Source organism: Mustela erminea, chromosome 17 (genome assembly GCF_009829155.1).
Source record: "Mustela erminea isolate mMusErm1 chromosome 17, mMusErm1.Pri, whole genome shotgun sequence".
In the NCBI taxonomy this organism is placed as follows: domain Eukaryota; kingdom Metazoa; phylum Chordata; class Mammalia; order Carnivora; family Mustelidae; genus Mustela; species Mustela erminea.
This window is the reverse complement of record NC_045630.1, coordinates 42,535,936-42,563,265: the sequence shown is the minus strand read 5'-3', so window position 1 is coordinate 42,563,265 and position 27,330 is coordinate 42,535,936. Positions and strand designations below refer to the sequence as shown.

Sequence of the window (27,330 nt, the reverse complement as noted above, 5' to 3'; positions counted from 1 at the left end):
CACAGAGATGGGGCCTTCTTGGGGGAACTGGAGTCCCCCACCAGCCTTGGGGAAGGAGGTTCTGGCCAGGTTTCTCAGACCCAGCAGCGCCCTTCAGAACTCAACTAAAGGAGGGAGGATGTTGCTAAGAGCACAAGTTGCCATGGAAATACAAATGAGATTTTCTGACTTTTCTCATCCTATTATATAATCAGGAAAATGCTCGGAGTAGATGCAATCGAGCAGAAGAGCAGTCTGGAAGAGACCTCCAACTGCTTTCTTCTGCTACCGCCCTTTCGTTTCCCAAGGAAAAATTTCAGAGGCAGGAGATAGTTCTCCAAAGATTGTGTTCAACTCGAAGGATGCCAGCATTCCCCCTCACGTCTGCCCAAAGGCACACGTACCTTTTCTTTCTGTGTTAAATAAGAGGAAAAACAGAAACATAAGGAAGCATGGGAAAGATAACTTTGAAATTAATGTAAAACCCCAAACTGTAACTTAGGACCTTCTTATTTTTTAGTCCTAAAGCCCCTCAGTGTGGGGACTCTGCTACTTGCCTTTCCCTCAAAAAAAAAAAAAAAAAAGGTGACTTTCACACTGAAGCATGCATCAGAATTACCAAGAGGGTTTGTTAAAACACAAATGGCTGGGCCCTCTTCAGTAGTTTCTGTTTCTGTTTCTGTTTTAGTAGGTCTGAGATGGGGGCCTGAGAATTTCATTTTTAACAAGTTCCCAGATGTTGCTGCTGTTGCTGGGCTGGAAACAGAGGTTGAAAACCAGTATTCCAAGAAATGAAAGAGCTTAATCAAGGGACCAAAGGTCCACTTACTTCCATGACCATTCTTGTCGATAGAAAATTCTCCGTGACATAATCATTCAGAAAAATAGCCAGAACATCAAACTGCGAGGATCCAGGATACATAGGTTTAATTTTCAACTCTAATGCTCTCTGTGCAGCCTCCGTATTTCTACCAGGGTCCTCATCTTCCAGCTTACTCCTGTTTCCCAGTCTCTGGCTGGCAGCGCTTGCCTCCAGGACTGGGCTGAGCACACATCCACACACACACATGGATCCTCAGCAATGGGGAGAGCCCATCTGGTGGCCCCATATATCCCTGATCAGGTTGGTTGAGGACTCATGAATATATAAAGCTGATTCAAGTATAAAGGGCAGTATCTTCAGGCATTGGCTTGGGAACACAGTGTCCCTAAGACCATTTTATTACTTATGGCCTCCTTAGTGGAGCCATGAACCACTAGGAGCCAGAACTTGCTAGTAGTTCCTCATCCTAAGAGTGTACCAGCAGTGAATTAGTATATCCATTAATAAACCCTCTGGAAAAACACATTTCATCCCATCAGTGGGGTTGACTTATAGTCTGCTTATTAGCATCAGCTTAGCTAAGGTCAAAGAAAAAGAAAAAAAAGTATGCTGAGAAGTTACATTTGGTGATCTGGATTAATTTAACACTTGAACCCTGTGTTAGACCTGTGATTAGGACAAGAACAGCCTCCTTTCCTAAACACCCTGCAATCAAGGATCCTTAAGAGTCTCCTGTAGGTCTCCTAATGCTGGTTTGTAGGACCAAGTCCTACCCTGTCTGGCAAATTTCACCTTGTAAGCAGGGTTTCTGTATATGGGAGTCCTCACAGGCAATGATGTGAGGTGTTTGGGAGAAAGATCGGGTTGTTTTCTTCCTACTCTTTTGGAAACCTACAGGAACGAGTTCCCTCCGAGACTGGAAAGGAATGTCCCTCTGAATAGTGTGACCCTCATGGTCAGAGAGCTAGGAGTGGAGACGTGGTGAGATTAGGTCCATTGGGAGTCTTGCAAACCAGGAAAACCAAAGAACCAGAAATGAAATGAAAAAAACAAAACAAAACAAAACCCCAACAAAAACAAACAAAACAAAACAAAACCCCAAAACAAAAACAAAAACCCACCATTTCTTCTGAAATCCTTAAGAAGTATGAATAGATTAGTTAGAAGACTGGTAATTCAAGACTAAAAAGTAGCATGCCAATCCATAAGGACTTCATTGTGGGGTCTGTTCACGGACAGCAAATCTTTGTTTCCTGTTAGCCTCTAGCTTCCCAATGGTCAGACTACATGAAAAAGATATTGGTATAGGATTCACACAAAGACAAGAGATAAGCACCGTAGAGCTGCCACAAAGCATAGATCTTTAAAAAATATTCTGAAGCCTCAGAAGTTGGAAACAGCAACAGCAAAGTGCTCTTAGAGAGAGAGAGAGAGAGAGAGGGAGAGACACACAAAGACATCAAGTCCCGTATTAGCCTCCAATTACCTAGTATTTTATTTTTAATGCCTAGGCAGGGATTGAGAAACACATACACTGGACAAAATATGTTGGTCGTCTTCATCCAGAAATGAGAGGGAGTCTGCATAGGGACCTCTCCTGGAGTCGTGGCTCTCCCCAGAAACTGATGTTGGGTACTGAACCATGTTGTCTGCTAGCCCACTTTGGTGAGGAATAGAGTTGAGGGTCTGGAGAGGAAAAGGGAGAGCACACATCCCAGTCCTACGTAGGCTGGGTTCTTCTGAAGGTGCCCGGGGGCTGAGAAGTTAGCTATGGGACCCGGTTTTCATTTTCGGAGGGATCCCAATAGTCTCAACTAAGAAGCAGATGTGTAGGTAGGAGAGAATGCTGTGGATTTGCTCTTGCCATTAATTCTAGGGCAGTGGGGGGAGCTCAGGTTTTCTGCTTCAGAGAAGTCTGGATGAGCACCCCAGGGGGTTATAGCACCATGAGGAGGCTCAACCTTCTGCAGTTGCCACGTAAGCATGATTCCTTGGTGAGACAACACATCCCCACAATGCGGGGCCCAAGTGTGCGACTGTAAACAGGGTCCCAGGCTCCAGAGGGAAAGCTGAGGCTGCAGTGCCACCTCATTAGATGGGAACGCACTTTTTGGAGGAAAGCAACTAGAGACCTGGGCTAAATGCAGCAGTCAACTCAGAGTAGAGGGTGGTGGGTCCCAGAAATAGAGAGTAAAATTCGTAACACGAGAGGCCTCCAGAATCAACCTGCTGAGGATCCAAGTAAAATTCACGGTGGTATCCATGGTTTCTACGGAGCCAAGAATCCCTTTGGAGGTCTGAGGCAGTTGGAATGGAGGAAGGGGTTCCCCTCATTCCTTTTTCTCAAGTAGCCAGTAACATCCATGATAGAAGGCACTGACTGGGCAGCACCAGAAAGTAGAGAGTTAAGGGCTCAACCACCCAATTAAGATGGCATTGAAAGTCTGAGCCTTGCCATGGGACTGGAGCTAAGGACAGGGTTCAGAAGAGGCCTCGGTCCAAAGTAGGCCCGTCCCGGTCTTCCCTTCCATCCAAGTGAGAACACCCAGCTCTGAGGCCTCCTCATTCTGCACAGCAGAGACCTTAAGGCAGTGATATCAGCACCATCCTTGAACAAACAGCCTCTTCCCACCACAGAATTGCATATTTTACAGCTGAGTTGGTTGGGGATCTTCACAGCTCTTGGACTTAGCAGCAAAAGCAGTAAAAAGTCTCCAGCATAGAGCGCCCTGTCATCCCTGAAAGCAAACAGGCGAAGGCAGAAGCTTTCTTGGGGAGCAACCTGAACCATCTGTTGGACCTAAATGGAAAGATTCTGATATGAAGAGTCAGATGCATGTACTCCTTGGTTGGGTGGGACAGAACAGTCCAGGTGAGTATGCCTGTAGATTCAGATAAGGTCTTGTGCTACATAGGAATCTGAAGAATGCACACTTGGGCCCGGGCTCACCCTGTGTCTTTGATCTGCAGAGCCCTGAAACTTCATCCTCGCCAGGCAGTTCAGGCTGGACCTCATCCCACAGTGGCTTCCAGAAATGCCAGGAAAAGGACGTGTCCACTTGAGATAAGCAAGGTTCCATAGTCCTTCAGGGTCCATCTAATGGATCCTAGATCTTCTGCCCCTCCTGTATTAGACAATCAAAGGCTTCTTTCTAGATGGCACCTTGGGTTTTGGCTACATTTCTTAGATGATCCTGAGGGTCTAGATAAGCAGGGGATGTGCACTTAATGAAGATTAAGATTTCCTACCAGACTGTGAACACAACGGCTCAAGTCTTGCCTTTTTTTTTTTTTTTTAAACCTGGCGACTGGTAGACAGTAAGTACTCAGTGTTTGCTGAGTGAAGGCATATAGACTGCCGGGCCTTCGGGGCAACTTCTGGTGAGGGTGGATCCCTTTAGAAGGCACATCCTTGCCACCAAATCAAATTCCTTGAAACTTACATTCTGATTGTGAGTATTTCCTATGGATGTCCGGTCTCCTAGAAGTATTTACTTGTCAAGAACAAATAGTAAATGCCAGTTACAGATTTTGGATTCAGTTGAGCAGAGTGGCTGCCATCAGAATAGCGCAGTGAGGGGCCCAAAAGGCCACAACACAAAGGAATATTCCCAGGTTCCTGGTTTTCCTCCAGTCCTGTGTGGAGCTCAGAATAGATCTTCTATCAGCATGAGGGGATACACTTTCAGGCTGAAGGCTGGCAGCTGAGCTCCCAGGCAGAACATGTGCTTTCTCAATAGTGAAGTCAAGGTTCTTCTGCTAACTTTTGTCTGAATCAATGCTTCCAGTCTCCTGTAAGTCCCAAGGCTGCCAAAGATAGTGGTACAGCAGGCATCTAGCTAGTGCCAATTAGATGGCATCAGATTCTCCGAAGAAAACCCACTTGGAAAAGCCAAACTAGCCCCAGTAAAAGCAACCCAAGCATTTTGTGGACATGAGAGGAAATGGGGGGGGGGGGAAAGAAAGAAAGAAAGAAAGAAAGAAAGAAAAGGAAAATAAATAGGCACATGGAAGGGGGAAAAAGAAACAAAACAAAAAGCAAAAATAAAAAAGAAAGTAGGGTTTATTGACTCTCATGCATGTTAAATTAGAGGGTATAAGACAGAGCTAGCAGTCTTTCTCTGAAGGCTGGAATGCTATTGTTGTGGTTTGGTGACTTCCAAGATAGGCAGCCATCTGGTTGTGGTCCCCTACATCATCCAGGGATGGGCAGCACGCTCTCTACCTTGGCAACTGCTTCCTCTCTCCAGCGTCATCTTTTCTTTTTCTTTCTTTCTTTCTTTTTTTTTTTTTTAATACCTTTTACAGATTGATTTAAACATTTTTTAAACCACATGCTGCTTTTTCTGGGCTCCAGCCAGATCTCTGGGGGAAGAGTTATTGGCAGTGGTGATGGAACTCAGAAGGGTCTGCGAGAAATTCTGGGGAGCTTCCGCCTCCCTTCGATGTCCCCACACAGGGCTGTCTCTCCCAGAGCTGTTCATGAGAATCAGTTAGGAACTGCTGCGGGATTTTCTGATGTCTTCTGAATCCCTTCCCAGAAAGCCTAGGAGTCCGTAATTGAGACACGAAATCAAGGAAAAAAGACCCAGAATCATCTTTTCCCCAAAGTCATGAGAGGAGGCCAGTAAATGTATCTAGGGGACACAAGTTTCCAAGCTCCACCCCACCAGTCCTTACTAGGAAGTTCTCAATCAAGGTGCAGCACCAAGAACCTGCCCTCTTCCTTTCCTCCTCCTCCCCCTCCTGTTCTCTTGGGCTGGAGAACCAGTGCTCTGGAAGAAGAGAGGGGAGAGGAGGAGAGAACGTCGCTGATGCCAGCATTCTGCTGTCTGGGGTGACAGTGACGCTAGACCCTCAAAGCGTGGCCTGGAGGTTGGGGTCCAGGATGGTTTCTCGATCTGGAGACTCAATGTAATTGGCAGCTTCTTGAAGTTTCAGCAGCATGGCCATCTAAAGAGGGGCAAAAGGATGGATTCGTGAGAGTCGGGACTCAGGGTCCTTGCCCACAGAAGGGAAACATAAAGCCATCTAGATCACGGCACTGGAAGATTCTCATTTGGAAGTAATGAAGGGCCCGGAGGGTTTACATGTGGCTCACTGGCTCAAGAAAAGGCAGCAAGGGTTACTTCAACCCTGTCTGTAAGCATGGGCACGTGCTGCTGGAGAGTGTCTCCTCTATACGATGCCCAAACAAGGCAGCCTCTGCCTCCAAGGTGTTCACATGCAGGAGAAGACAGAAGGCCTGGACATACCGGCTAATACCGGGAGGGATGTGCGAAGCGGCCGTAAGAACACCTGTGTGTGTCAACTTCTTCCAAATAAATCATAACCGAACAGACTCGGTGTTCTCACGAGCCAGTCCTGCGCCCCCAACACACAGCCTAGTGCTTTGTGTCAGGTTTAAACACTATGGTACATCCGCTTCCTTCCTCCTGCACTCTCTAGCTCTCTCTCGCTCCCATGCTTCTTCAAGACTGTCACCCTCCATTTCAGCTACGTACACCTGGCTGGTTCTCTCCTGAATCCGCTCTTCACCCTTCTATTTACATGCCTGTTAACAGTCTTCCATTTTAATGGCTTTTTTTTTTTAACACAGGTAACACCTGTTTTTAACTAAGTCAAAATTTAAAATGTATTATGACTGAAGTAGAAGAATTTCTTACTTGCCACGTAAAACTGCAAGATCACAGGAGTGGGGCATGTTACATTTTAACACAAATTGCCAAGTTCTCTTTCGAAAGGGCTTTGCTAACAAACACTCCCATCAGCCCAGTGTGAAGTCTGTGCTTCCAGACACACTATTTCTGCCAATGTGAAACGGTTTTCTCCTTGTTTTGATGTTGCATTTCCACGATTATTAGGGAAGTTAAGGATCTTTATATATATATATATATATATATATATATATATATATATATATATATTTAGAGATTTTATTTATTTATTTGACAGAGATCACAAGTAGGCAGAGAAGCAGGCAGAGAGAGAAGGGCGAAGCAGGCTCCCTGCGGGGCTCGATCCCAGGACCTTCTCAGATCATGACCTGAACCAAAGGCAGAGGCTTAACCCACTGAGCCACCCAGGGGCCCCTCTTTTTATATTTTTATTAACTATTTGCCTTCCTCTAGGCAAATGCCTATTCATATCCTTTGTCCATTCTTCCAGCTGGAAATTTTTTTTTTTTTAAAGATTTTATTTATTTGACAGAGAGAGATCACAAGTAGGCAGAGAGGCAGTCGGAGAGAGAGAGAGGAGGAAGCAGGCTCCCTGCTGAGCAGAGAGCCCGATGCGGGACTCGATCCCAGGACCCTGAGATCATGACCTGAGCCGAAGGCAGCGGCTTAACCCACTGAGCCACCCAGGCGCCCCCCAGCTGGAAATTTTATGGGAAGTCTTATATAGTCTAAGTACCAATCCTCTTTTGGTTACAAGCCTTGCAAATATTTGCGCCCAGCTGGTCCCTTGTCTCAGACTACTTTTCACAGTGGTTCATGAAATCCACTAAACCGAAGCCATCCTCAGGATAATACCAATGTATGGGGAGAGGTAGTGACAGAGTGTATATGTGTCCCACTGCTCTCTTTTTTGGTTAATAGTCCTAACTGGGATCTGCCTGAGACGTGGATCTTTACGAGCATGCATCTTGCTAGCAAGCATTATTATTTAGCTTAGGCTAGGCTGTAGGCATATGAGCTTCTTAACCCAAGATTCTGATGGCTGAGCTCCTCGCTGACCTCATTCTAGTCCTAGCCTTGCTGAAACCCTCAAGCCTCCATCAGGGTATGCATGAAAAGTTCAATTCCAGGGGCACCTGGGTGGCTCAGTTGGTTGAGCATCCGACTCTTGATTTTGGCTCAAGTGATGATCTCGGGATCGTGGGATCGAGCTCGGCAGTGGGCTCTGTGCGCAGTGCAGAGCCTACTTAACCCTCTCCCTCTGCTCCTTCCCCAGCTCATGTACACGCATGCACATGCTCTCTCAAATCAATAAATAAAATCTTAAGGAAAAAATTTCAGTTCCATAATACTCTTACTTTCACGTTAGAATGGTTTCTACTCACCAGAGGGTCTGAGTCCAGAGAACTTGGGGTGCTGTCTTTGACCGTCCTATCCTCGGGAGGTGAGGCAATGCTATGAGGGCCCACGGTGGGAGGGGGCAGGTGGTACAGCTTCGACTGGTCTTGTTGGGCTGATGGCCAGGGAAGAGTGTCCCGGACCCACTCTACTGGGTCCTCCCAAGCGGCTTTCTGTCCATGGACCTGGATAGAAGGGGAAATGTGGTTACTGGCAGAGGGATCCACAGATAGAGACTTGCTCATAGTGTCTCCTGATGGCCATATGCATTTCCTCCAATGGAAAGCCTTGAGACTCTGATCCCCATGAGTTGAGACTCAACTCCTTTGAGTTTCCCCACAAAAGAAGTAAGTTGGTATAAACAGGTAAAATTATTCTGGAGGGTAACTTGGCAGGCCATGTGAAAAACTCAACATGGACATGGGGCGCCTGGGTAGCTCGATGGGTTAAGCATCAGACTTTTGATTTTGGCTCAGGTAATGAGCTCAGGGTTGTGAGATCGAGCCCTATGTTGGGCTCTGTACTGGGTGTAGAGCCTGCTTAAGATTCTCGCTCTCCGGACACAGCGCCTCCCCAGGCTCCAGGACTGCTGCTGAGACCTCTACGCATCCCACTTAAGGAAATGCCTTTACTCAGGGAGCCTCCCGCTACTCAGTGCGGCGGAAGGAAGAGCTGGTCTCCCTTTGGCTGACGCCAGGAGCCCAGAAATGCTGCACGGGGGAGCAGGCGCCCAGGCTGGACCTGCCCCTCCCTGCAACGCGTGTGTTCAAAAGTGAACAATAAACGTGCATCTCTGAAAGGATGCAGAGAACCGGGGGAAAAAAAAAAAGATTCTCGCTCTCCTTCTGCCCCTCCCCACCATTCCCCTCTCTAAAAACAAAAACAACCCCACAAAACAAACAAACAAAACCCAAAAACAAAAACAGTAAAAAACGCTTAATATGTACTCGTCTTACGCCCCCATAATTTTAGTAGGAAATTCTTCCACTTTAGTAATCATATCATTTTTTATAACTTTTTTTCTTTTTTCTTTTTAAGTAGGCTCCATGCCCAACGTGGGGCTTGAACTCATGACTCCAAGATCAAGAGCTGCACACTATACCAACTGAGCCAGCTGGGCACCCCAGTAATCCTGTCTTTTAAAAGAATTTTTTTAAAAAATTATTTTATTTTATTTTTTATTTTATTTATTTTTTAAAAAGATTTTATTTATTTATTTGACAGGCAGAGATCACAAGTAGGCAGAGAGGCAGGCAGAGAGAGAGGAGGGGGGAAGCAGGCTCCCTGCTGAGCAGAGAGCCCCATGCGAGGCTCGATCCCAGGACCCTGAGATCATGACCTGAGTTGAAGGCAGAGGCTTTAACTCACTGAGCCACCCAGGCACCCCTTTTAAAAGAATTTTGACTCTGTTGAAAACATGTTCTCTGTAAAAACACTTTGAAGTTGGAAAACTGTTAATAAGAATGCAAACTTTGGGGCACCTGGGTGGCTCAGCTGGTTAGGTGTCTGATTTTGGCTCAGGTCATGATCTCAGGGTATTAGGACTGGATCAGGCCTGGGCTGGGCTCCCCACTCAGCAGGGAGTGTGCTTGTCCCTCTGCCCCTCCCCCTGCTTATGCTCTTTCTCTCTCAAATAAATAAACACATAAATAAATAAAATAATCAAAATTAAATGAAATAATGATTTAGGGCACTCATATGATAGATAGCATCTCTAGAAATTTATCACAGGATATCTGCTGCAATGACAAATTACTTTTATGGAAAATACATGGCCGACAGGGTCCAGTCATTGCACTGTAGTCCACTAGTGTTGGAATGGACACTAGTGATCGTTATGCCCTAATTCACAGGTTAAAAAAAAAACTACTAGGGAGGCTTTAATAAAATGACATCTTTCTTTTGCATAAGTTCTTATTCTAGCTTCTAAAAATCTTTTCACGTATATCATGTCTTCAAAACAACCCAGTGATTCAGGCAGAGCACATTTTATTATCTCCCTTCTTATATACATAAGGCTATTTAAAAAAGATTATGTAACTTGGTCAAAGTAACATTTTTAGTAGTAGTTAGTAATTAGCTAAGGCTGTAATAGGGTTTTACTTAATTTTTAGCTCGATGATTTCTCTATCAGCTCTGATTCTTAAGAGAGAGGACTGTGTTTGGCACAGAACCAGAAGGCCCGGGACTGGAGATAGGCCCTAGAGACCGTGATCCTGTAGCCATTCGCTGAATGGTGGCTGGACACTGGGCCTTACTCAACCTCTTAGCAAAAGACCCTGACAACTCTTAGTAGCCTCATGTCTAACATGGAAGAGATGTTTCTGCTTTGTTAAGTTAAACAGCCTGACCTTGGGGACTGAGTGAAGTCAGAGGGTAGTGCTCACCTTGATCCCATCCTTGGCTCCTTCCTGTAGGTAGGGGATGATAGAATTGTTCCACAGGTCAATGAACCAGGTCCGGAAGTCCTCAATGCCAATGGGGCAGGACAGAAAGAAGCAAGGGCCTACGGGGAAAGGACAGGGCCAGTAAGATGGCTGAACACCCAGCTCTCCCCAGTCATCTGTCTCTTTTATTCCTTAATACTAGGCAGAGGGGTCTGATAACTCAAGGAGGAAAGGAAATTTAGAGTGGGGCTGTCCTGAGACCAGTGGGAGTGGCCACCTGCTGCCAGTCTCATCAACAACGCTTCTTCACAATGTGGATGTGACTTGTGAGGGAGTGAGGGGAAGTTTTCCAATTCCCTCAATACTTTCCTTTCCTTTCCCCATTAGTTGTGGGAAAAATGAGGGCGCGGGGTTAGCTTTCTGCTGTTTGAAGAGATTTGCCCAAATCATGGTGCTCACTGTGAGGGGAATGATTGCTACGTAATTAAGCAGCCCTGGGTCTGAAGCCATGGGGCCTGCCACTCCTTTCCATGCTGAAGACTCCAGAAAGAAATGGGAACATCCCACGGGGTGGGAAAGGAGGAGAGGAAAGCCACCTTCTGACCCCAAAGGGGAAGCTGCACCCCAGTACCGATGAGGAAGTCTGAGGTGCTGTGCTTCTCAAGGAAGGTGTGGAGATGGTACCACAGCTTGGGCACCCAGTCGAGCACCCGAAGCAGTTCTTCCTTGTTGGCATTGATGTCGCTGTCCGACTCCACCAGCTTCCTCCTCAGGTAACGAACCAGGAAGCCATTGGCTGGCTCCACGTTGTTGGAGAAGGTCAGCATCCTGCAGCCAGGAGTGGGGAGAGGGGTCAGGATGGCCACTGTCCCACCGCCAGTCCGTCCCTCCTCCTGTCTGCCTCCCGCTAATGCCCACCGGGCTTCTTCTCAAGTAATAGTGGAGCTGACGGAAGTCAGGGCAGTAGCCCTGGGCAGGCAGAGCTGATTCTCAAACCAGTGACCCACCTCAGATAGCCGTCTGACTGCAGTGACCCAGACTGGGGGGGGGTGTGTGTGGGCAGAGAGCGTGAGTAACAGCATCCGAGCTGCAGCTCTCTTAGTTTTGTAGTTCTTTTCTCTTCTCGAAGGTTCTCTCCCACCCTTGTAACTGACATGGCACATATCCCTGCTCTCTCTTCCCAGCCGAGAGGCCCTGCCTAGTTCCCCTTCCTGCCGCTGTCTACTGCCCCTCTGGCTGGATCCTGGGATTTAACTAGTTTACAGAACCCTGGATAGGGTTGGAAGGTTTATCCACGGTCCCCGTTCTTACCTGAAGCTCAAGTGCAAGCCGTGATTAGGTGTCATTTTTACAGGCTGATTGGTGGTACCTATGATATAAGGACTGTGGGAAGAAGGAGGAAAAAGGTTTACTTAGACTTTACCCTTGCTTTCCGCTACGTATGCCCAGGACGCCCAGTGGAAAGCTCATGGGTTGGACTGCACCGGGCTCTCCTTCTCCCCACTGCGGGGAGCGGGTCCTGACCCCGGCCCACCCTGGCTCACCATTTGTGGTACTTGCAGGTGAGGGCCCCATTGACCAGCTCACTGATGGAGCCTGCTTCACTCAGGTCATCCAGCAGGATCACCAGTGGGACGTCCCCGATTCCTGTTTCCCGGTCTATCTGGTTGGCCAGGTTGGAGAGATACAGTTGCAGATCCTGAAACAGAAGAAGGAAGTGGGTCAGCACTCAGGAGCAGGGAGCACTTGGACCAGCACGTGGGACGAAGGGTTGTGGGGAAGGTATGCTAGTTCCAGATTCCCCTGGAGGCTCTGGTTCCTGTTCAATGCGTCTGAACATTTGACTGTAGAACCAGACTACTGTGGACTGATAAATAGTGGTCCCAAAGGCTCTAAGGCAACTGTTTCTTGTTTTTTGTTTTAAAGATTTTATATATTTATTTGAGAGAGACAGAGAGAGAGTGAGAGAGAGTATAAGCCAGAGGGAGAGGCAGAAGCAAACTCCCCACTCAGCAGGAAGCCCATTTCAGGGCTTGATTTCAGGACCCTGGGATCATGACCTGAGCCAAAGGCAAATGCTTAACTGACTGAGCCACCCAGGCACCGTAAGGGAACGGTCTTAAGCAGCGGCTCCTAAATCCCTGAAAGACGGGGACGATATCCTATTTCTTTTTTTTTTTTTTTTTTTTTTAAGGTTTTATTTATTTACTTGACAGAGAGATCACAAGTAGGCAGAGAGGCAGGCAGAGAGAGAGAGAGAGAGAGGGAAGCAGGCTCCCCACTGAGCAGAGAGCCCAACGCGGGACTCAATCTCAGGACTCTGAGATCATGACCTGAGCCGAAGGCAGCGGCTTAACCCACTGAGCCACCCAGGCGCCCCCCCTTTTTTTTTTTTTTAAGATTTTATTCATTTACTTGACAGAGATCACAAGTAGACAGAGAGGCAGGCAGAGAGAGGGAGAGAGGGAAGCAGGCTCCCTGCTGAGCAGAGAGCCCGACGTGGGCCTCGATCCCAGGACCCCGAGATCATGACCTGAGCCGAAGGCAGCGGCTTAACCCACTGAACCCAGGCGCCCCGATATCCTATTTCTTAAAGGGATTTTCACTGGGCTGGTACCACAAACCACTCCAACGGATAAGCCTCCCTCTACTGGGGCAACCCCAGAGCGCCAGGGTGTGCTCAAGAAACATCCAGATTTGGCAGGGGAGAGCAGAATGTGTCACATGTGGGGCTCCTGGCTGGCTCAGTGGGTCAAAGCCTCTGCCTTCACCTGAGGTCATGATCCCAGGGTTCTGGGATCGAGCCCTCCATCAGGCTCTCTGCTCAGGAGGGAGCCTGCTTCTCCCTCTCTCTCTACCTATATGTGATCTCTGTCTGTCGAATAAATAAATAAAATCTTAAAAAAAACAACAACAACAATGTGTCACATATAATTCTGAGTTCTTCTCCCCCGAAAGCCCAAAGTCAGAGTAATACTGAAAAGAAAGGTAGAGGGAAGAAGTGAACAAAGAGACGGGATTTTCAGGGTCCGCAGAAAGCGAGTTGGAAACGAGAATGTCGTTCAGTCAATGATCAGCATAAGGAAAAGGCATATAGCAGAGGCAAGGGGAAGGGTGGAGAAAGAAGGGAAAGGAAAAGTCTGGAAAGAATCTGGGGGCAGCAGAAGGATTGGAAAAGGGAAATGCAATGGGGAGGGGAGGAAAGGGAACAGAAGGGGCGGAAAGGGGCCTGAGCCAGGGCTGGCGGGGGTGTCAGGAGGCAGCCACCTTGCAAGACTGCTGGTGCATGTTGAAGGTGCTGACGATGCCCTCGGTGACCTCGCGGCCGGAGCGCTCCACCAAGTACTCGGCCAGCCGGTTGGTCAGGTAGGTCTTGCCCGTGCCACTGGGGCCCGAGAGGACGAGGCGCCGGTGCTTGAGCAGAAGGCTTATGTAGTGCTGCATCATCGGCTTGGGGACCAGTGTCTCGAACACCAGGCTGTCGACGCACTTCTCCTTCAGACCTGAACCCCCAGCCCCAGAGAGGATAAGCCACGACCGGGGCCCCAAGCACGGCCCTAGGTGCCCACTGGAAGAACCTAGGGCCACGTGCCCCATGGTTCCATAGGAGTCCTCTAACTCCTAGTTTTGAAAACACAGATCTTATTTTTAGGGATGCTTTTGGAGTTACAGGTGTGTGGGTGGAGGTGGAGTGAGAAACCCAGGCTTTCTAGAAATTTCCCTGGCAATGAAATGGCCCTGGGAACAGAAGTTAGGACTGGGTCTTACTCATCTTTGTACATCTCACCTTACTTAAGTACAGTGAGCTGCACAGCATAGCTTCTGAGTAAGTCCTTGTTGAATGAACGCGTGACGGACTGTCTGTTGTGCCTCTCCCTCTCTCACCCCATACCGCTGCACGCCAGGGAGGGAGGGAGGGAGACAAAGAGACAAAGACTGACCTTTGAGGGAGACCGATATGTTGTTGACGCCTCGGCGGCAGGGAGGCATGTCTGGAGGCTCCGCGTCCAACACCCGCTTCACGTGGCTGATGCTGTAGCCATGGATGGACTCGGTGCTCAGTCCCAGGGTGGAGGCTGGGTCCATCTTAGAAATGTAGTCCTGATAGAAAAGAAGGGGGAAAAAAAAAAAAAAAAGGATATAGAGGAATACCAAGGTGATGCAAACCCAGAGGTACAAGCCACAGATTTCAGAGGAAAGAGAAGTCGATAGAGAAACTACATTTTTCCAACTTAGCATTCCTCCAGGAAGCATCAAAGATCCCCAAGATCCCAATGCCTGGACGGCTCCCTAGCCCACAAAAGGATGAACAACCTTTGGGAGGTAATGTATCCCTTTACCTTGAACACTTGGAAAACAGCTTCGTCTAGCATCTTCCAGTCCACTTTTCCACTGACCTTGCTACAGCCCAGGAAGAATTCCTGCTGTTTCAAGTCCTACATGGCCAGGCAGAAAGAAGTGTGTGAGCCTCAGTGCGGTTCCTCCAAGAAAGGGGTGTTGGTCCTAAAAAGGCTTAGTGGTGGGATATTCTGGTTTGGGGGCTGTTCAGAGCCCAGATGTTCCTGGATAAAAATAATAGTGTTGCTAGACTCCCGAAAGTTCCTTACCCCTTTGATGATGTGCTGGGGGGGCATCCGTACCACCACCCGAAGGGTCACTTCCTCCTTTGGGCCACAGGTGCTGATTCCATCCATGGGTGACAGGTCTGTCGGCAATGAAAACAACTATTGGCTTTAGGAGCACCCACAGGCTTTCCTGAACCTTCCAGTAACCATCTCTTCCAAATGACTACTGACTACCAAGATCAAACTGAAAACTCCAAAACCATAAAAGCCATTAGAACAATGCTGTGTCTTGTGACATGGGGGGTGCACTTGGTTTAGCCACTGTTAACCTCCATGACCCGAGAAGGGTGCCCCCTGAGTGAGCACAGTGGTGTACCAGGGACCCAAACCCTCTTCCTCCTGCCACCCTTATTTTTCTCCCAAACAGGTACCTGTGTCGGTGAGACTTGGGCTGGAGGAATGGGTGAGGGCAAGGCCCAGGGAGCGGCGAGGGGAGGCTAACGCAGAAGATCCGGGGACCTGCCCTGGAGTGGAGCCCGAGGAGGGGCCTGGGGCGACCTTCAGCCGGTCGTTCTCGGCTTTCAGCAGGTCCACCTCCAGCTGCGGAGAGAACAGACGGGGGCAGGGCCACAGAGTTGGACGAACCCCAGGGCTTGGTCTTCCCTCTGCTCAGCTCTCTGCCCAGATACGCACCTGCATATTGTGCATCGTCTCCCGAAGCTGGTCCAGCTGGTGGGCGGAGTTGAGGGCTTCCAAGCGGATGTCTGTAAGCTTCATCTCCTTCTCCCAGAGCTCAGAGCGCAGTTCTGACACCTCCTTCTTCTCTGGCTCCTCCTCCTCATTGCCATGGAACAGCCTAGCGTGGGGGCCCGGGTGAGCAGGGCCCCTGGGAGAAAGTGAGAGTGAAGCCAGGCCACATGGGGTGGCTCTAGAGTTATGGGGGCACACGAAGACCCCTTGGTCCTTAGCCTCAGAGATAATCAGTGGTGGGAGGGAAGGTCTCAGAGGCGTCAGGAGAGACCTATAGCGTGGTGTTGTTCCTCCAGAGCCAAACATGGACTTAACTCCACCCCCAGCCAGTGGCGCATCCTTGTCCCAGGCCAGGTGGCCGGCAGACAGCACTTACTCGGTGACATCTACGCCCACAGAGGAGGAGTTGGAGGACTTGATGGAGGGCGATGCGGTCTCCGTGGAGCCGTGCTGTAGTTTAGGGGACGACGGGGCGGAGGAGTCCGGGGTGGCGATCTCCTCAATGTCAGAGTACGAGGAAGCGGACTTGGGTCCCTTTTTTATGCTGAAGGCTTTGTTGAAGGAACTTCGAAGCTAGAAAAAAGCAGATCCAAGTGGAGAGACATCAGGGCTCCGCTCTGGGGACTGGAGGAGCACTGGTTTGGGACTTCTGAAATGGAGAGGTGTACGGACAGGGTATCTGCTTGCTGTCATTAAGCCTCCTTCTTAAGGCTTTACTCGATTGATTCATGGAATATGGACAGAAGAGTTGCCTAGAAATTAGGGCTGAGAGAAAGTGAACTGTTCTGGCTTGCCGTTGCTGTAGTCTATGGGAACTTTTTGGGTCTGCTCTCTCCCAAGGGGGAACTATGCCCCTAAGGGGGTAGAGAGAAGCCCCCAGAGGTCACAGGGTGGCCAATCTCTCAATGATCCAATCCCACCTTCTCCAGCAGACCAATGACTGCTCAGTCTAGAGCCTTGCTCACTTTGGGTCTCAGGACCCACCCCGACCATGGCTCATCCGATCAGAATCCATTTACCTATTTCCCTACTAACCAGGAACTGGCAAGATGATTCTCTGGAAGTCAACGGAAGGGACTGGTATCAACTTGTTTTGTTTTTTTTTTTAGTGTCTCTTGTGCTCAGCACATCCCAGAATGGTGAAAATCATCAGATACAAGTGCTTTCTCCTGTTCCCACTCACATGTTCTAGAAAAAGGACTATTTCCCCGCATCTCCTCAGAATACTTGGGAGGCTATAATGCGACCGTAGGTTGTTTGACCTGTGGTGATGAGCTCGGGTGTTAGGGCTGTGAGCTAGAGATGCAAACCAAGGTCCTGGCCCGCCCGTTCTCATGCATTCATATAGCATGCACACACACAGGGACACAGATATGGAATGGCAGCCAGAGACAGAGAGTAAAGGAGGGGTCGAAGGCTGGAGGGGACAAAAGCAATCCAGATCTTTGGGACGGTGAGAGAAAAGAAAGGAAAATTGGAGGGTACTCTTTCCAAGTGTCTCTTCTGGAACACAGGGAGGCTGTTAGGTAAGTGAGGAGAGCTGATGGTGGTGTGTGTTGGGGTGCCTACTAGGCAGGACATAGAGGAGGCCCAATCTGGCTGCGACGGGGACAGGAGAAAGAGGGTATGGGTGCAGTTAGCTAGTGTGTGTGTGTGCAGGGGAGAGATTATCACGGAAGGTGAAAAGTTGACTTGCTGAATATTGTAGAGTTCCAGTCCAGGCCTGGGACTAGAACTCAGGCTTCCTAATTTTCAACCCAGTGGTCTTCTCTGCACTGCTGCCTCAAGCAAGGTGGTGGGTGTATATGAGACAGACAGAGAAAGAGAGAGTGTGTGTGCGTATGCATGTGTGTGTGCGCGCACAGCAAGAGATCCTATGACCACAATCTGCCCCAAGCACACATCCTGGAAGATCACAAAGACGCTGAGGGAGAGACAGCAGTGTTCTCTGTGTTGTTCCGGGTTCCCAAGGCACAGCTGTTGGCAGATGTTCACTGGCGTTATGTGGTGAAGGATTCCCTGAGTTCGGGAAACAGTGAATCAAGCAAGATGAAACAGACTCGACTGAGGGACATTTCAGAACGTTCCTACGTGGTTGTGCACTGTAGAAATGCAGGGCTTCTCAGATTTGATGATGGCATCCCTGTTTTAAGGAGCATTGCCATGCATGGCCTTGTACCCAACACATGCTGGGAAAGGCCAACCTAAAGAATCAAGTCTAAATAATTACCCTGGCATTACAGGCCCTTCCTAACTGCGACCGCTCTCCTTAGAGCTCCAGCTACACTGACTTTGTCCCCGCAGAGAGCATCTCCGCACACTCCCGCCTCAGTTTAGCTTTCCTCTCCCTTGTGGGGTCTCCCTGGCCTCCTGTAATTAGTTTCATCTACGAGCTCCTCTAGCACTCACTGGCTGAATTAAGCATTTGGGCACCACTGGACTGTCATCAGTCTCACAGGTACCATATTGGTTTTTGTCTCCCCAGCAATTCTGCAGGCTTCTGGATGGTTCGGATTACAGACTCCACTTTTCACATCCTTCGTACCACCGGGAGCAATGCTGGGCTAGGTTAGTGGACCTCAGATGCCTGGTCTGTAATGGAAACTCTGAGTTCACTTTCTGCTTTTCTGAGACTCGACTCTAATCCCTGAAATGTCTTTGGAAACTCCATGGAGGCTCAGAGGGCTTCGGGTTTTTGGGTGGTTTGAGGGTGCCCTGGATTGGATAATAGCCTCTTCTATTTCTGGTTCGTCTCCCTAGAGAGCGAAATCTTCCGGCGAGACCCGAACTGCACTGGCCTCTGGGGACTGTGGTCAAAATACTGTTCGTCCTGTGATTCTCTTCCATTTGGGGATTCTAGGGTTTGAAGGAACAACAACAAAAAAAGAACCAGAAAGCTCATTTTCTGGACAGGAGGAACTCCAAGTGACTGCTTTTACAACAGGCTGATTTTGTAACAAGGGGAAGACAGGAGGGAATAGGTCAGAATTTTGTTTAACTTTTCCATTTGGCCCCCAACCAGACCACTCCTCTGTCCTCATGTGGAGGCAGCCGCGGATGGACCATGCAGTGGAGTGAGTTAGGAACTCTGGGGTGGTTGTTACGGTTAGTTTTATGAGTGGCCACTTTTTCTTTAGGGGGAGGGGGTTGCTCTGGAAATGGGGAAGGTATGGCAAAAGGAAAGAGAAAACAAGGAGAGAGGAACTGGGTCTCTTACCTCATAGACCTGGAAAAAAATAGGGATTTGAAGTCAGCATTTTGAAGGGAAAAAAAAAAAGAAGCAACACTTAATCACTCATTTCACACAGCTGGGACCCATCTGGGCTATACAAAGGTTCGGGGGCCAGTCTTATTGAACAGGGGACATAGTAGCAAGAAGTCTTCATTTCGGGATCCTCTCCTTACCACAGGCAGCACAGAGGCTAAAGGCATATTAGATCTGTCTACAGAACTTCAGAAAAGGTCATCCAAAATCTGTTTCAGGCCATTGGGAGGCAGCTGTCGGGGGACAGGAGATTGGGGGGGTACTCTCTTTGGACTAGTCAATGGCAATATAATTGAAGTCATATGGAAAGTTCCACAAATACCTCTCCAAAAAATTCCAAGAAACGACCTGCAGGAGCATCTAGAATGAACGGCTTTGTTCAGAAAAATCTTCTCTCCAGAGTATAGAAGGGAATGGGGAGGGGTGGGTAAGGGGCTTGATCGGATGTTCCCTTCTGGATATTTCCTTCTGTTGCCAAATACATTTGACCTAATCCAAGGCATGGGGAGCCCAAGGAAAGCGAGTGTGCACGGGTTGGAGGGATGGCCTCGGTACAGGTGGGGCAGGATGGGGATAACAGGAGAGTTTAGCAGACCTTGCTCCGAGCTGATGCCTGGGGCTTCGTATTCATCCCGAGGCACCCTATCTTGGTTAATTCTGGAAGGAGCTGGTCCCTATGCTGAAGTGGAGGTGACCCATCATGGCTCTACATAGTTTCTGCCCCCCAAACTTTACCTACCCAGCTCTTTTTTTTCTTCTTTTTTGCATCAGCATCCTTGCTGCTGCCAATGCTGGAATGGCTGGTGATGCTGTTGAGGCTTGAGATGCTGTCCGAAGAGTTCTGTCTCTTGATTCGGAGTTCTAGGGGCCAAGTACAAGTGGGAAGAACACACACAGGGTAGATTTAAAGAAGACGTGGGACTTACAGCCAGCATAGCTGCAGAAGGCGGAGCAGAAGGGCACCAACAACTCCTGTGTCCACACTATTCATTTTTTGGATCATTCTTTCAACATTTATTGAGGGCCAATCACGTTTCAACATTAAAAAAATGGTAACAGTAAAAAATAAGAAATGACTGCTGTTCTCAAGAAGCTTCCAGTCTAATAGGATAAACAGCAGTACACAAACTAAAGAACTCAGCCTGAATAGGTCTGAGAAGGGCTTAATGAGTGCTGGCCCTCAATACTTTGATGGAGACATCAACCTATCATTTTTTTTTAAAGTAAACTCTACCCCAGTGTGGGACTCATCACCCCCTAGATCAAGAGCTGCACACTCCACCAACTGAGCCAGCCGGGCACCCCTCAAGCGACCATTTTTCATTATTTTCCCAGCAATACTTGGGTGCCTGGTACTCAAAGGCCAAGTATAACTGGCCACGTGTCCTGCATTTAACCTGAATGAGCTTTTGTTGTCTCATCTGACAGGTTGAAAATCTTTTCAGCACTCTGAGAAGGTTTGGAATGGCACAAAAGATGATCCAGTTTTCTAGCACAGAGAAGGAAAAGAATTAACCAGGGAGGAGATGTTTCAGTCTTGAAAGAACAGATAGGACGATCTGGGCTAAAGAAAAAGTACATGCAAAGGCCCTGTGCAGGGCTCTGGCTCTGCTCTGGGGAACTTCGGGCAGACTGGAATAGGAGCAGTACAAGGAGTATAACCCAAGAGGTGAGGGTGAGAGTGGAAAGTGGCTCAGGCCAGATCAGGAGAGCCCTGAAAGCCTTTTAAAGGAAATCTGCGTTTGTGCCGTAGGTAATGAGCAGGAGCAGTAAGATTCTGGAGCAAAGGCAGACTATAATCAGATTTTTTTTTTTTTAAGATTTTATTTATTTGACAGAGAGAGAGAGAGAGAGAGAGAGAGATCACAAGTAGGCAGAGAGGTAGGAAGAGGGAAAGGGAAGCAGGCTCCCTGAGGAGCAGAGAGCCTGATGTGGGGCTTGATCCCAAGACTCTGGGATCATGACCTAAGCCAAAGCCAGAGGCTTAACCCACTGGGCCACCCAGGTACCCCTATAATCAGATTTTTTAAAAAAGATTTTATTTATTTATTTGACAGAGGGATTGGGAAAGAGCACAAGTAGGCAGAGAGGCAGGCAGAGGGAGAGGGAGAAGCAGGCTCTCTACTGAGCAGGAAGCTGGATGTAGGACTTGATCCCAGGACCTTGGAATCATGATCAGAGCCGAAGATCGATGCCTAACCGACCGAGCCATCCAGGTGTCCCAGATTTTTTTTTTTTTTTAAGAGAGAGAGAGAGAGAGAGAGCTAGAGCAAGCAGTGAGGGGAAGGGCAGAGGGAGAGGGAGAGAGAGAAAATCCTCAGGCAGGATCCCCACTGGGTGCGAAGCCCAACTCAGGATACGATCCCAGGACCCTGAGATCATGACCTGAGCTGAAATCAAGAGTTGGATGCTTAACCGACTGAGAAAACCCAGGCGCCCCAAGATAAAATCAGATTTATAAAACCTTTTTATTTTGAAGTAATTACAAACTCACATAAAGTCACAAAGAAATATACAGGGAAGTCCTGTGTATCTTTCGGCTAGTCTCCTCCCATATCAGCATCTTGCCTAATTGTAGGACAAAGTCAGAAGATTGCTTTTTTCATAGAGCTTACTGTGTTAACATGCAGAAAGAGGAAGCGGAGGGAAACCAGATTTAGAGGTAGGGGACCAGTGAGGTGGCTATTTGCCACTGTCCTCCTAGAAACAAGAGCTGTTCAGTGAAGATATGGGTAGCTCCTGGTTATTGTTTCATTCTCTCCATGACCAAGAAGGCATCGTTAAACTCTAATCTTCCTTTCATATTGCTGGGAAAACCAGAACACCAACGCTCACAAAGCACATGGACAACACTTGGTTCAAAGATTATCAAACCAAGTTTATAATACCATAGAGTAATTCCAGTTATTTTAAAGGTGTGGGGCGCCTGGGTGGCTCACTGGGTTAAGCCTCTGCCTTCTCCTCAGGTAGTGATCCCAGGACCCAGAGTCCTGCTTCGGGCTCTCTGCTCGGCGGGGAGCCTGCTTCCCTTCCTCTCTCTCTGCCTGCCTCTCTGTCTACTTGTGATCTCTCTCTCTGTCAAATAAATAAACAAAATCCTTAAAAAAAAAAAAAGGTGGGGAAAACTCTCAGGAGAACATGCTGATTTGAAGTAAAGAAATTTCCATTTGTATAAAACACACACACACACACATATTTGTATATGCAGAAAATTATTTTTGGAAAGATTCACAAGAAACTATTAATAGTAGTTATCTCTGGGGACTGAGATTTGGAGGGAGGCGGTTCAGGGAGAGGGATTTTTATATTTTACCAGTACCCTTTTGTATAGTTTACACATCAGGGGCTGACACACTGTCACTGTAAAGGGCCAGACAGTAAATATTTCAGGCTTTGCAGCTACATGGTCTCTGTTATACCTAGTCAGCAATGCTGCTGTTGCATTAAAGCAGCCATAGATAATAAGTAAATAATGAGTGTGACTGTGCTTTAGTAAAACCTTATTTAAAAAACAGATGGTGAGGGCCACTTGGATGGCTCAGTCTGGCTAAGCTTCTGACTCTTGATTTCAGCTCAAGTCATGATCTCAGGTCAGAGTCATGAGATCAAGCCCTGCATCTGGCTCTCCGTTCAGCGCAGAGTCTGCTTGTGACTTTCTCTCCACCTCTGCCCCTCCCCCACCTCTATCTCTCTTTCTCTCTCCAATAAATAAATAAACCTTTAAAAAACAAAACAAAACAGGTGGTGAGGCAGATTTGGCCAATGGGCCATGGCTTGTTAACACCTAATTCACATTTTCCTCAGAATATGTATTGCTTTATTATTTATTTATTTATTTGTTTTTCAAGATTTTATTTATTTATTTGACAGACAGAGATCACAAGTAGGCAGAGAGGCAGGCAGAGAGAGAGGAGGAAGCAGGCTCCCCGCCAAGCAGAGAGCCTGATGCAGGGCTCGATCTCAGAACCCTGGGATCATGACCTGAACTGAAGGCAGAGGCTTTAAGCCACTGAACCACCCAGGCACCCCTAAAAAATATGCTATATAGTACTTTTAGAAGCAAAGGATGTTCTAGAATCAAATAATCTTCAGAAATCAAATAATCTTCAGAACTCTTTTGTGCATTTTTAATTTTGTGCTACATACATTTACCACCTTTTCACAAATAAAATTAGGGTAGGTATCATGACTTTGAGCATTAGCTTGTTGAATGGTCCTAGAAATCCTCCTAACCAAGTTGAGTCTAGGTCACCCTGAACTGAGGAAAACATGCAAACTCATCGCAAAAGACAGAATTCATTGGGGCGCCTGGGTGGCTCAGTGGGTTAAGCCGCTGCCTTCGGCTCAGGTCATGATCTCAGGGTCCTGGGATCGAGTCCCACATCGGGCTCTCTGCTCAGCAGGGAGCCTGCTTCCCTCTCTCTCTCTCTCTCTCTGCCTGCCTCTCCATCTACTTGTGATTTCTCTCTGTCAAATAAATAAATAAAATCTTAAAAAAAAAAAGAATTCATTTATTCACTTAACAAATCCATATCTAAAGAGTAAGATGCACTTGGGAAATCAGAAATAGCTTAATATTCCAGATTTATCACTTACGAGCTGTGTTTTTCCAAGGGAGTTATTTTCCCTCTTATTCTCAACTATAAAATGTACTTTATAGCACTGTTACCTGGATAAATTAATCAACACAAGTACAATCCTTAGAAAAGTACCTAGCATATGCAAAGTGCTCAGTAAGTAGGTTTTTTACTAGTGCCATGGCTGGGATACAGGGTGCAAGAGAGGGGGTAGAAGATGAAGCTGGAGAGAAATGTTTGTTTTGGATCAGGAAGAGAACAGGATGCCGTACTAATGGGTTTGGAGCATAGTCTCTTTCCCTTTAACAACTTCTTCTGAAATGTTTCAAGCACACAGAAATACTTAAAAGCAGAGTACACTGGACACCCGTATGCCCCTCCACCTAACTTAACAGTTGTTAATATTTTGTTCCATTTACACTTGTGCATGCTCTTTCTTCCCCCACAAACAAGTGCGCGCACACACATACAAGCACACACACGTACAGATATTTTCTTGAATAATCTGAAAAGAGGTGGCAGGCAACATGACTCTTTGCCCCTAAGTGCTTCAGGATGCACCTTCTAAGAATAAGGACATTATCCCACATCATCATTATCACACCTAAAAAATTAACAGTAAAAAAAATTAACAGTAACAGTAATAGTCCATACTGAAGCTGGAATGATTTCTGATCTCAACTGACATGACTGATTGACACCTGTGCAGGGTGGGGATAGGGGCCCATGAAAGAAGGACTGTAGCAATGCAAGACTAGTTAGGAGATTATTGTAATAATCCAGAAGAAGAGTGATGAAAACCAGAGCCAGGGTACTGACAAGGCAGAGGAGAGAGAGAGAACTGAGTATCTATCTATCTGCATGAATTATATATATAACTCAATGGCTTTATATGGTGAACCAGTGAGACATAAAAGATGACTTTTGTATTAGTGGGTTGGGTGACCAGGCAGATGATAATACCTGAAATGGGTCAAACTGCAGAAGGGAAAGTGCTGGTTTGTGTATTTGTAAGGGAGGTGGAGGGAGTGCCTTTTAATGGTGGACATGTTGAGTTAGGGACACCTATCAGGTGGTCTAAGTGGGAATGTCCAAAAGTATTTGGAAATAGATGTGCAATATTCTGGACCGGGGCACATGTTAAGAACACAGAGATACACATTTAGAGGAGGTTGTAATACTTACTGAGCTAGTAAATAAACTCAGCAAGTTTGCAGGATACAAAATCAATATATAAAAAAAACCTATTATATTTCCATATACCAGTAATGAATAATCTGAAAAGGAAATTAAGAAAAACAGTTCTATTTACAATCGTATCAAAAACAAATTTAACAAAAGAAATGCGAGACTTAGATACTAAAAACAGCCACATACCACTGAAAGAAATTAAAGAATAAATAAATGGAAAGGCATGCCACTCTTTGCCGTCTATCTTAAAAAAGACCTTGATCCCAGGGGTGCCTGGGTGGCTCAGTCAGTTAAGCACCTGAGCTTGATTTTGGCTCAGGTCATGCATGATCTCAAGGTTGTGGGATCGAGCCCCATGTTGTGCTCCAGGCTGAAGGTGGAAACTGCTTAGATTCTCTCTCTTCCTCTCCCACTATCCCTCCCCTTGTCCCTCTCTCTCTTTCTCTCTCTCTCACTCTTCAAAAAACAAACAAAAAAGCTATGGCTGGAGCTCTGGGAGTCCAGTCCCTGAAGACGAAGTGGAAGGAAGAAATGGGTTCTGTGGAGGAGTCAGAGGGCGTAGGACAAGGCCAAGATGGGAATGACGACTCAGAAGCTAGGGGGAGAATTTAAAGAAGAAAAGGAGAACTTAACAGGGCCAAATCTTGGAAATCTTGGGATACTGCCTGTGTGACTGTGTGTGTGTGTGTGTGTGTGTGTGTGTGTGTGTGTGTGTGTGTGTGTGTGTGTGTGTGTAGGAGAGGTTATTTTGAGCCTGGCACCATGGTGAATGCTCACAGTGGTCTTCTGATCTGACCCCACAAACTTCCGGTTAGGTATCATGTCTATTTCACATAAGCCAAGTAAACTAAGTACTAACAATTACTAGTTACGTTTTGGAAAAATGGGGGTCCCTGGTGATTTCAGTGAAAGCAGTTTTGGTAGGGTGATAGCAGTGGAAGCAAATTACGGTGGGGTTAGGGGGGTAAGGCAAGTGGAAGGCAAGTTTGTGAAGGAAGGAAAGAGATAAGATTATAATTAGAAAGAGTAATGGAGGGACACCTGGGTGGCTTAGTCGGTTAAACATCTGCCCTTCTGCTCAGGTCATGATTCCAGAGTCCTGGGATCAAGTCCCACATCGGAATCCACTCCCTCAGCCTTTGCCTCTCTGTCTCTCTACCTCTCATGAATAAATAAATAAAATCTTAAAAAAAAAAAAAAAAGGATGTGGATACATCTTTTGTTGTCTTTAAAGATAAAAGAGGCTTTGGCAGCATTATAAGGAAAAGGGGAGGAGTGAATAGAAGGTAAGAGATCAAAGATGTAGGTGTGTGTGAGTGTGTGTGTGTGTGTGTGTGTACACATGCACACGCGATGGGTATCAACGCCAGAGGGAGAATCCCAAAGCATTAGATAAGGGAGCCGTCTTGGCCAGAAAGGACAGTCCCTTTCAACAAAATGGGAGAAAAGTAAGTAAGGATCAGATGAATATAAATTCATGGGAGTGTAGAAGTCGATGGAGTTCTTACTTGAAAATGTTTATTTGTTTTTGTTTTTTTAAAGATTTTTATTTATTTAACAGAACAAGAGAGCACAAGCAGGCAGAGCAGCAGAGGGAAAGGTAGAAGCAGGCTCCCCACCGAACAGGGAGCCCAATGTGGGGCTCGATCCCAGGACCCTGAGACCATGACCTGAGCCGAAGGCAGAGGCCCAACCCACCAGGCCCCACAAAACCTCCGTGATCTTCACCTCATTTGAAGATTGGACTGCAGCCCCTTGGAGAACTGACATAAGGATTAAATAACTATGATTATAGGTGTATGTGTGTGTAAAAGTGTAAAGTGCTTATTTTTTAGACTTTATTTTGTAGAGCAGTTTTAGGTTCTCAGCCAAAATTCAAAGGAAGGTACAGAGGGTTCCCATATCCTCCTGTCGCCTCTCCGTGCACAGCCTCCCCCACTATCAGCACAACCCCTAGAGGGGAGCACGTGTTACAACTGATGACTCTGCACCGACACCCCATTATAGCCAGAGCCCATAGCTGACATTCGGGTTCGCTCTTGGTGTTATAGACATCCTACGGCTTTGAACAAACATATAATAACAGGTATTTACCATCACAGTATAATACAGGGTACTTTCACTGCCCTAAAAATCCCCTGTACTCTGGTTACTCACCCTCCCCACGCCACCCCACTCAGCAATCACTGATCCTTTTAGGGTCTCCATAGTTCATCTTTTCTAGGATGTCATACAGTTAAAATCAGACAAGACGTAGCCTTTTCTCATTGCCTTTTTCCACTTAGTAATGTACATTTGAGACTGCTTGCTATCTTTTCGCAACTTGGTAGCTCATTTCTTTTTAATGCTGAGTAATATTTCATCGACTGGCCATAGCACAGTTCCTTCCTCCAATCACCTACTGAAGGAGATCTCTCGGTTGCTCCCAAGTTTTGGCGATGATGAAGGAAACCGCTATAGACATTCAGGTTTTTCTGAAGACATAAAATTTTAACTCCTCTGGGTAAATACCAAGGAGTGCAACTGCTGGATGAAATGGTAAGAATACCTCTAGTTTTTTTTTTTTAAGAATAATGTGCCGTTTTACTGATGGTTTTTGACAGCTCTTGGACTTTGCCCTCAAGGTTCAAGAGAGGACCCATAGGGATGACAGGTCTGCTCTACTCTCCCTCATCCCCAGGATGGTGGGGTCATGTCCCTGGCCCTGACCAGTCCAG

The 27,330-nt window shown here is 47.2% G+C and overlaps 1 protein-coding gene across 10 annotated transcripts in view; it reads right to left on the bottom strand.

Annotated features, from left to right (window-relative positions):
• Positions 1-2,273: 2,273 nt before the first annotated feature.
• The window catches only part of NAV1 (neuron navigator 1), a 251,598-nt gene continuing 226,541 nt past the window's right edge, over positions 2,274-27,330 (bottom strand). For 6 of the 10 annotated variants that reach the window (XM_032317504.1, XM_032317497.1, XM_032317501.1 and 3 more), the window contains 15 exons: positions 19,585-19,706; positions 18,798-18,806; positions 15,957-16,153; positions 15,524-15,716; positions 15,262-15,430; positions 14,873-14,970; positions 14,606-14,701; positions 14,207-14,366; positions 13,533-13,768; positions 11,810-11,964; positions 11,577-11,648; positions 10,897-11,093; positions 10,266-10,384; positions 7,866-8,063; positions 3,600-5,755 (listed from right to left, as the gene is read on the bottom strand). In XM_032317504.1, coding sequence (XP_032173395.1) covers positions 5,660-5,755; positions 7,866-8,063; positions 10,266-10,384; positions 10,897-11,093; positions 11,577-11,648; positions 11,810-11,964; positions 13,533-13,768; positions 14,207-14,366; positions 14,606-14,701; positions 14,873-14,970; positions 15,262-15,430; positions 15,524-15,716; positions 15,957-16,153; positions 18,798-18,806; positions 19,585-19,706 — 2,117 coding nt within the window. In that variant the 3' untranslated portion in view covers positions 3,600-5,659. Of the gene's footprint in view, positions 5,756-7,865; positions 8,064-10,265; positions 10,385-10,896; positions 11,094-11,576; positions 11,649-11,809; positions 11,965-13,532; positions 13,769-14,206; positions 14,367-14,605; positions 14,702-14,872; positions 14,971-15,261; positions 15,431-15,523; positions 15,717-15,956; positions 16,154-18,797; positions 18,807-19,584; positions 19,707-27,330 lie in introns of those variants that run through there. The other 4 variants (XM_032317498.1, XM_032317505.1, XM_032317499.1 and 1 more) reach the window with 3 other exon arrangements.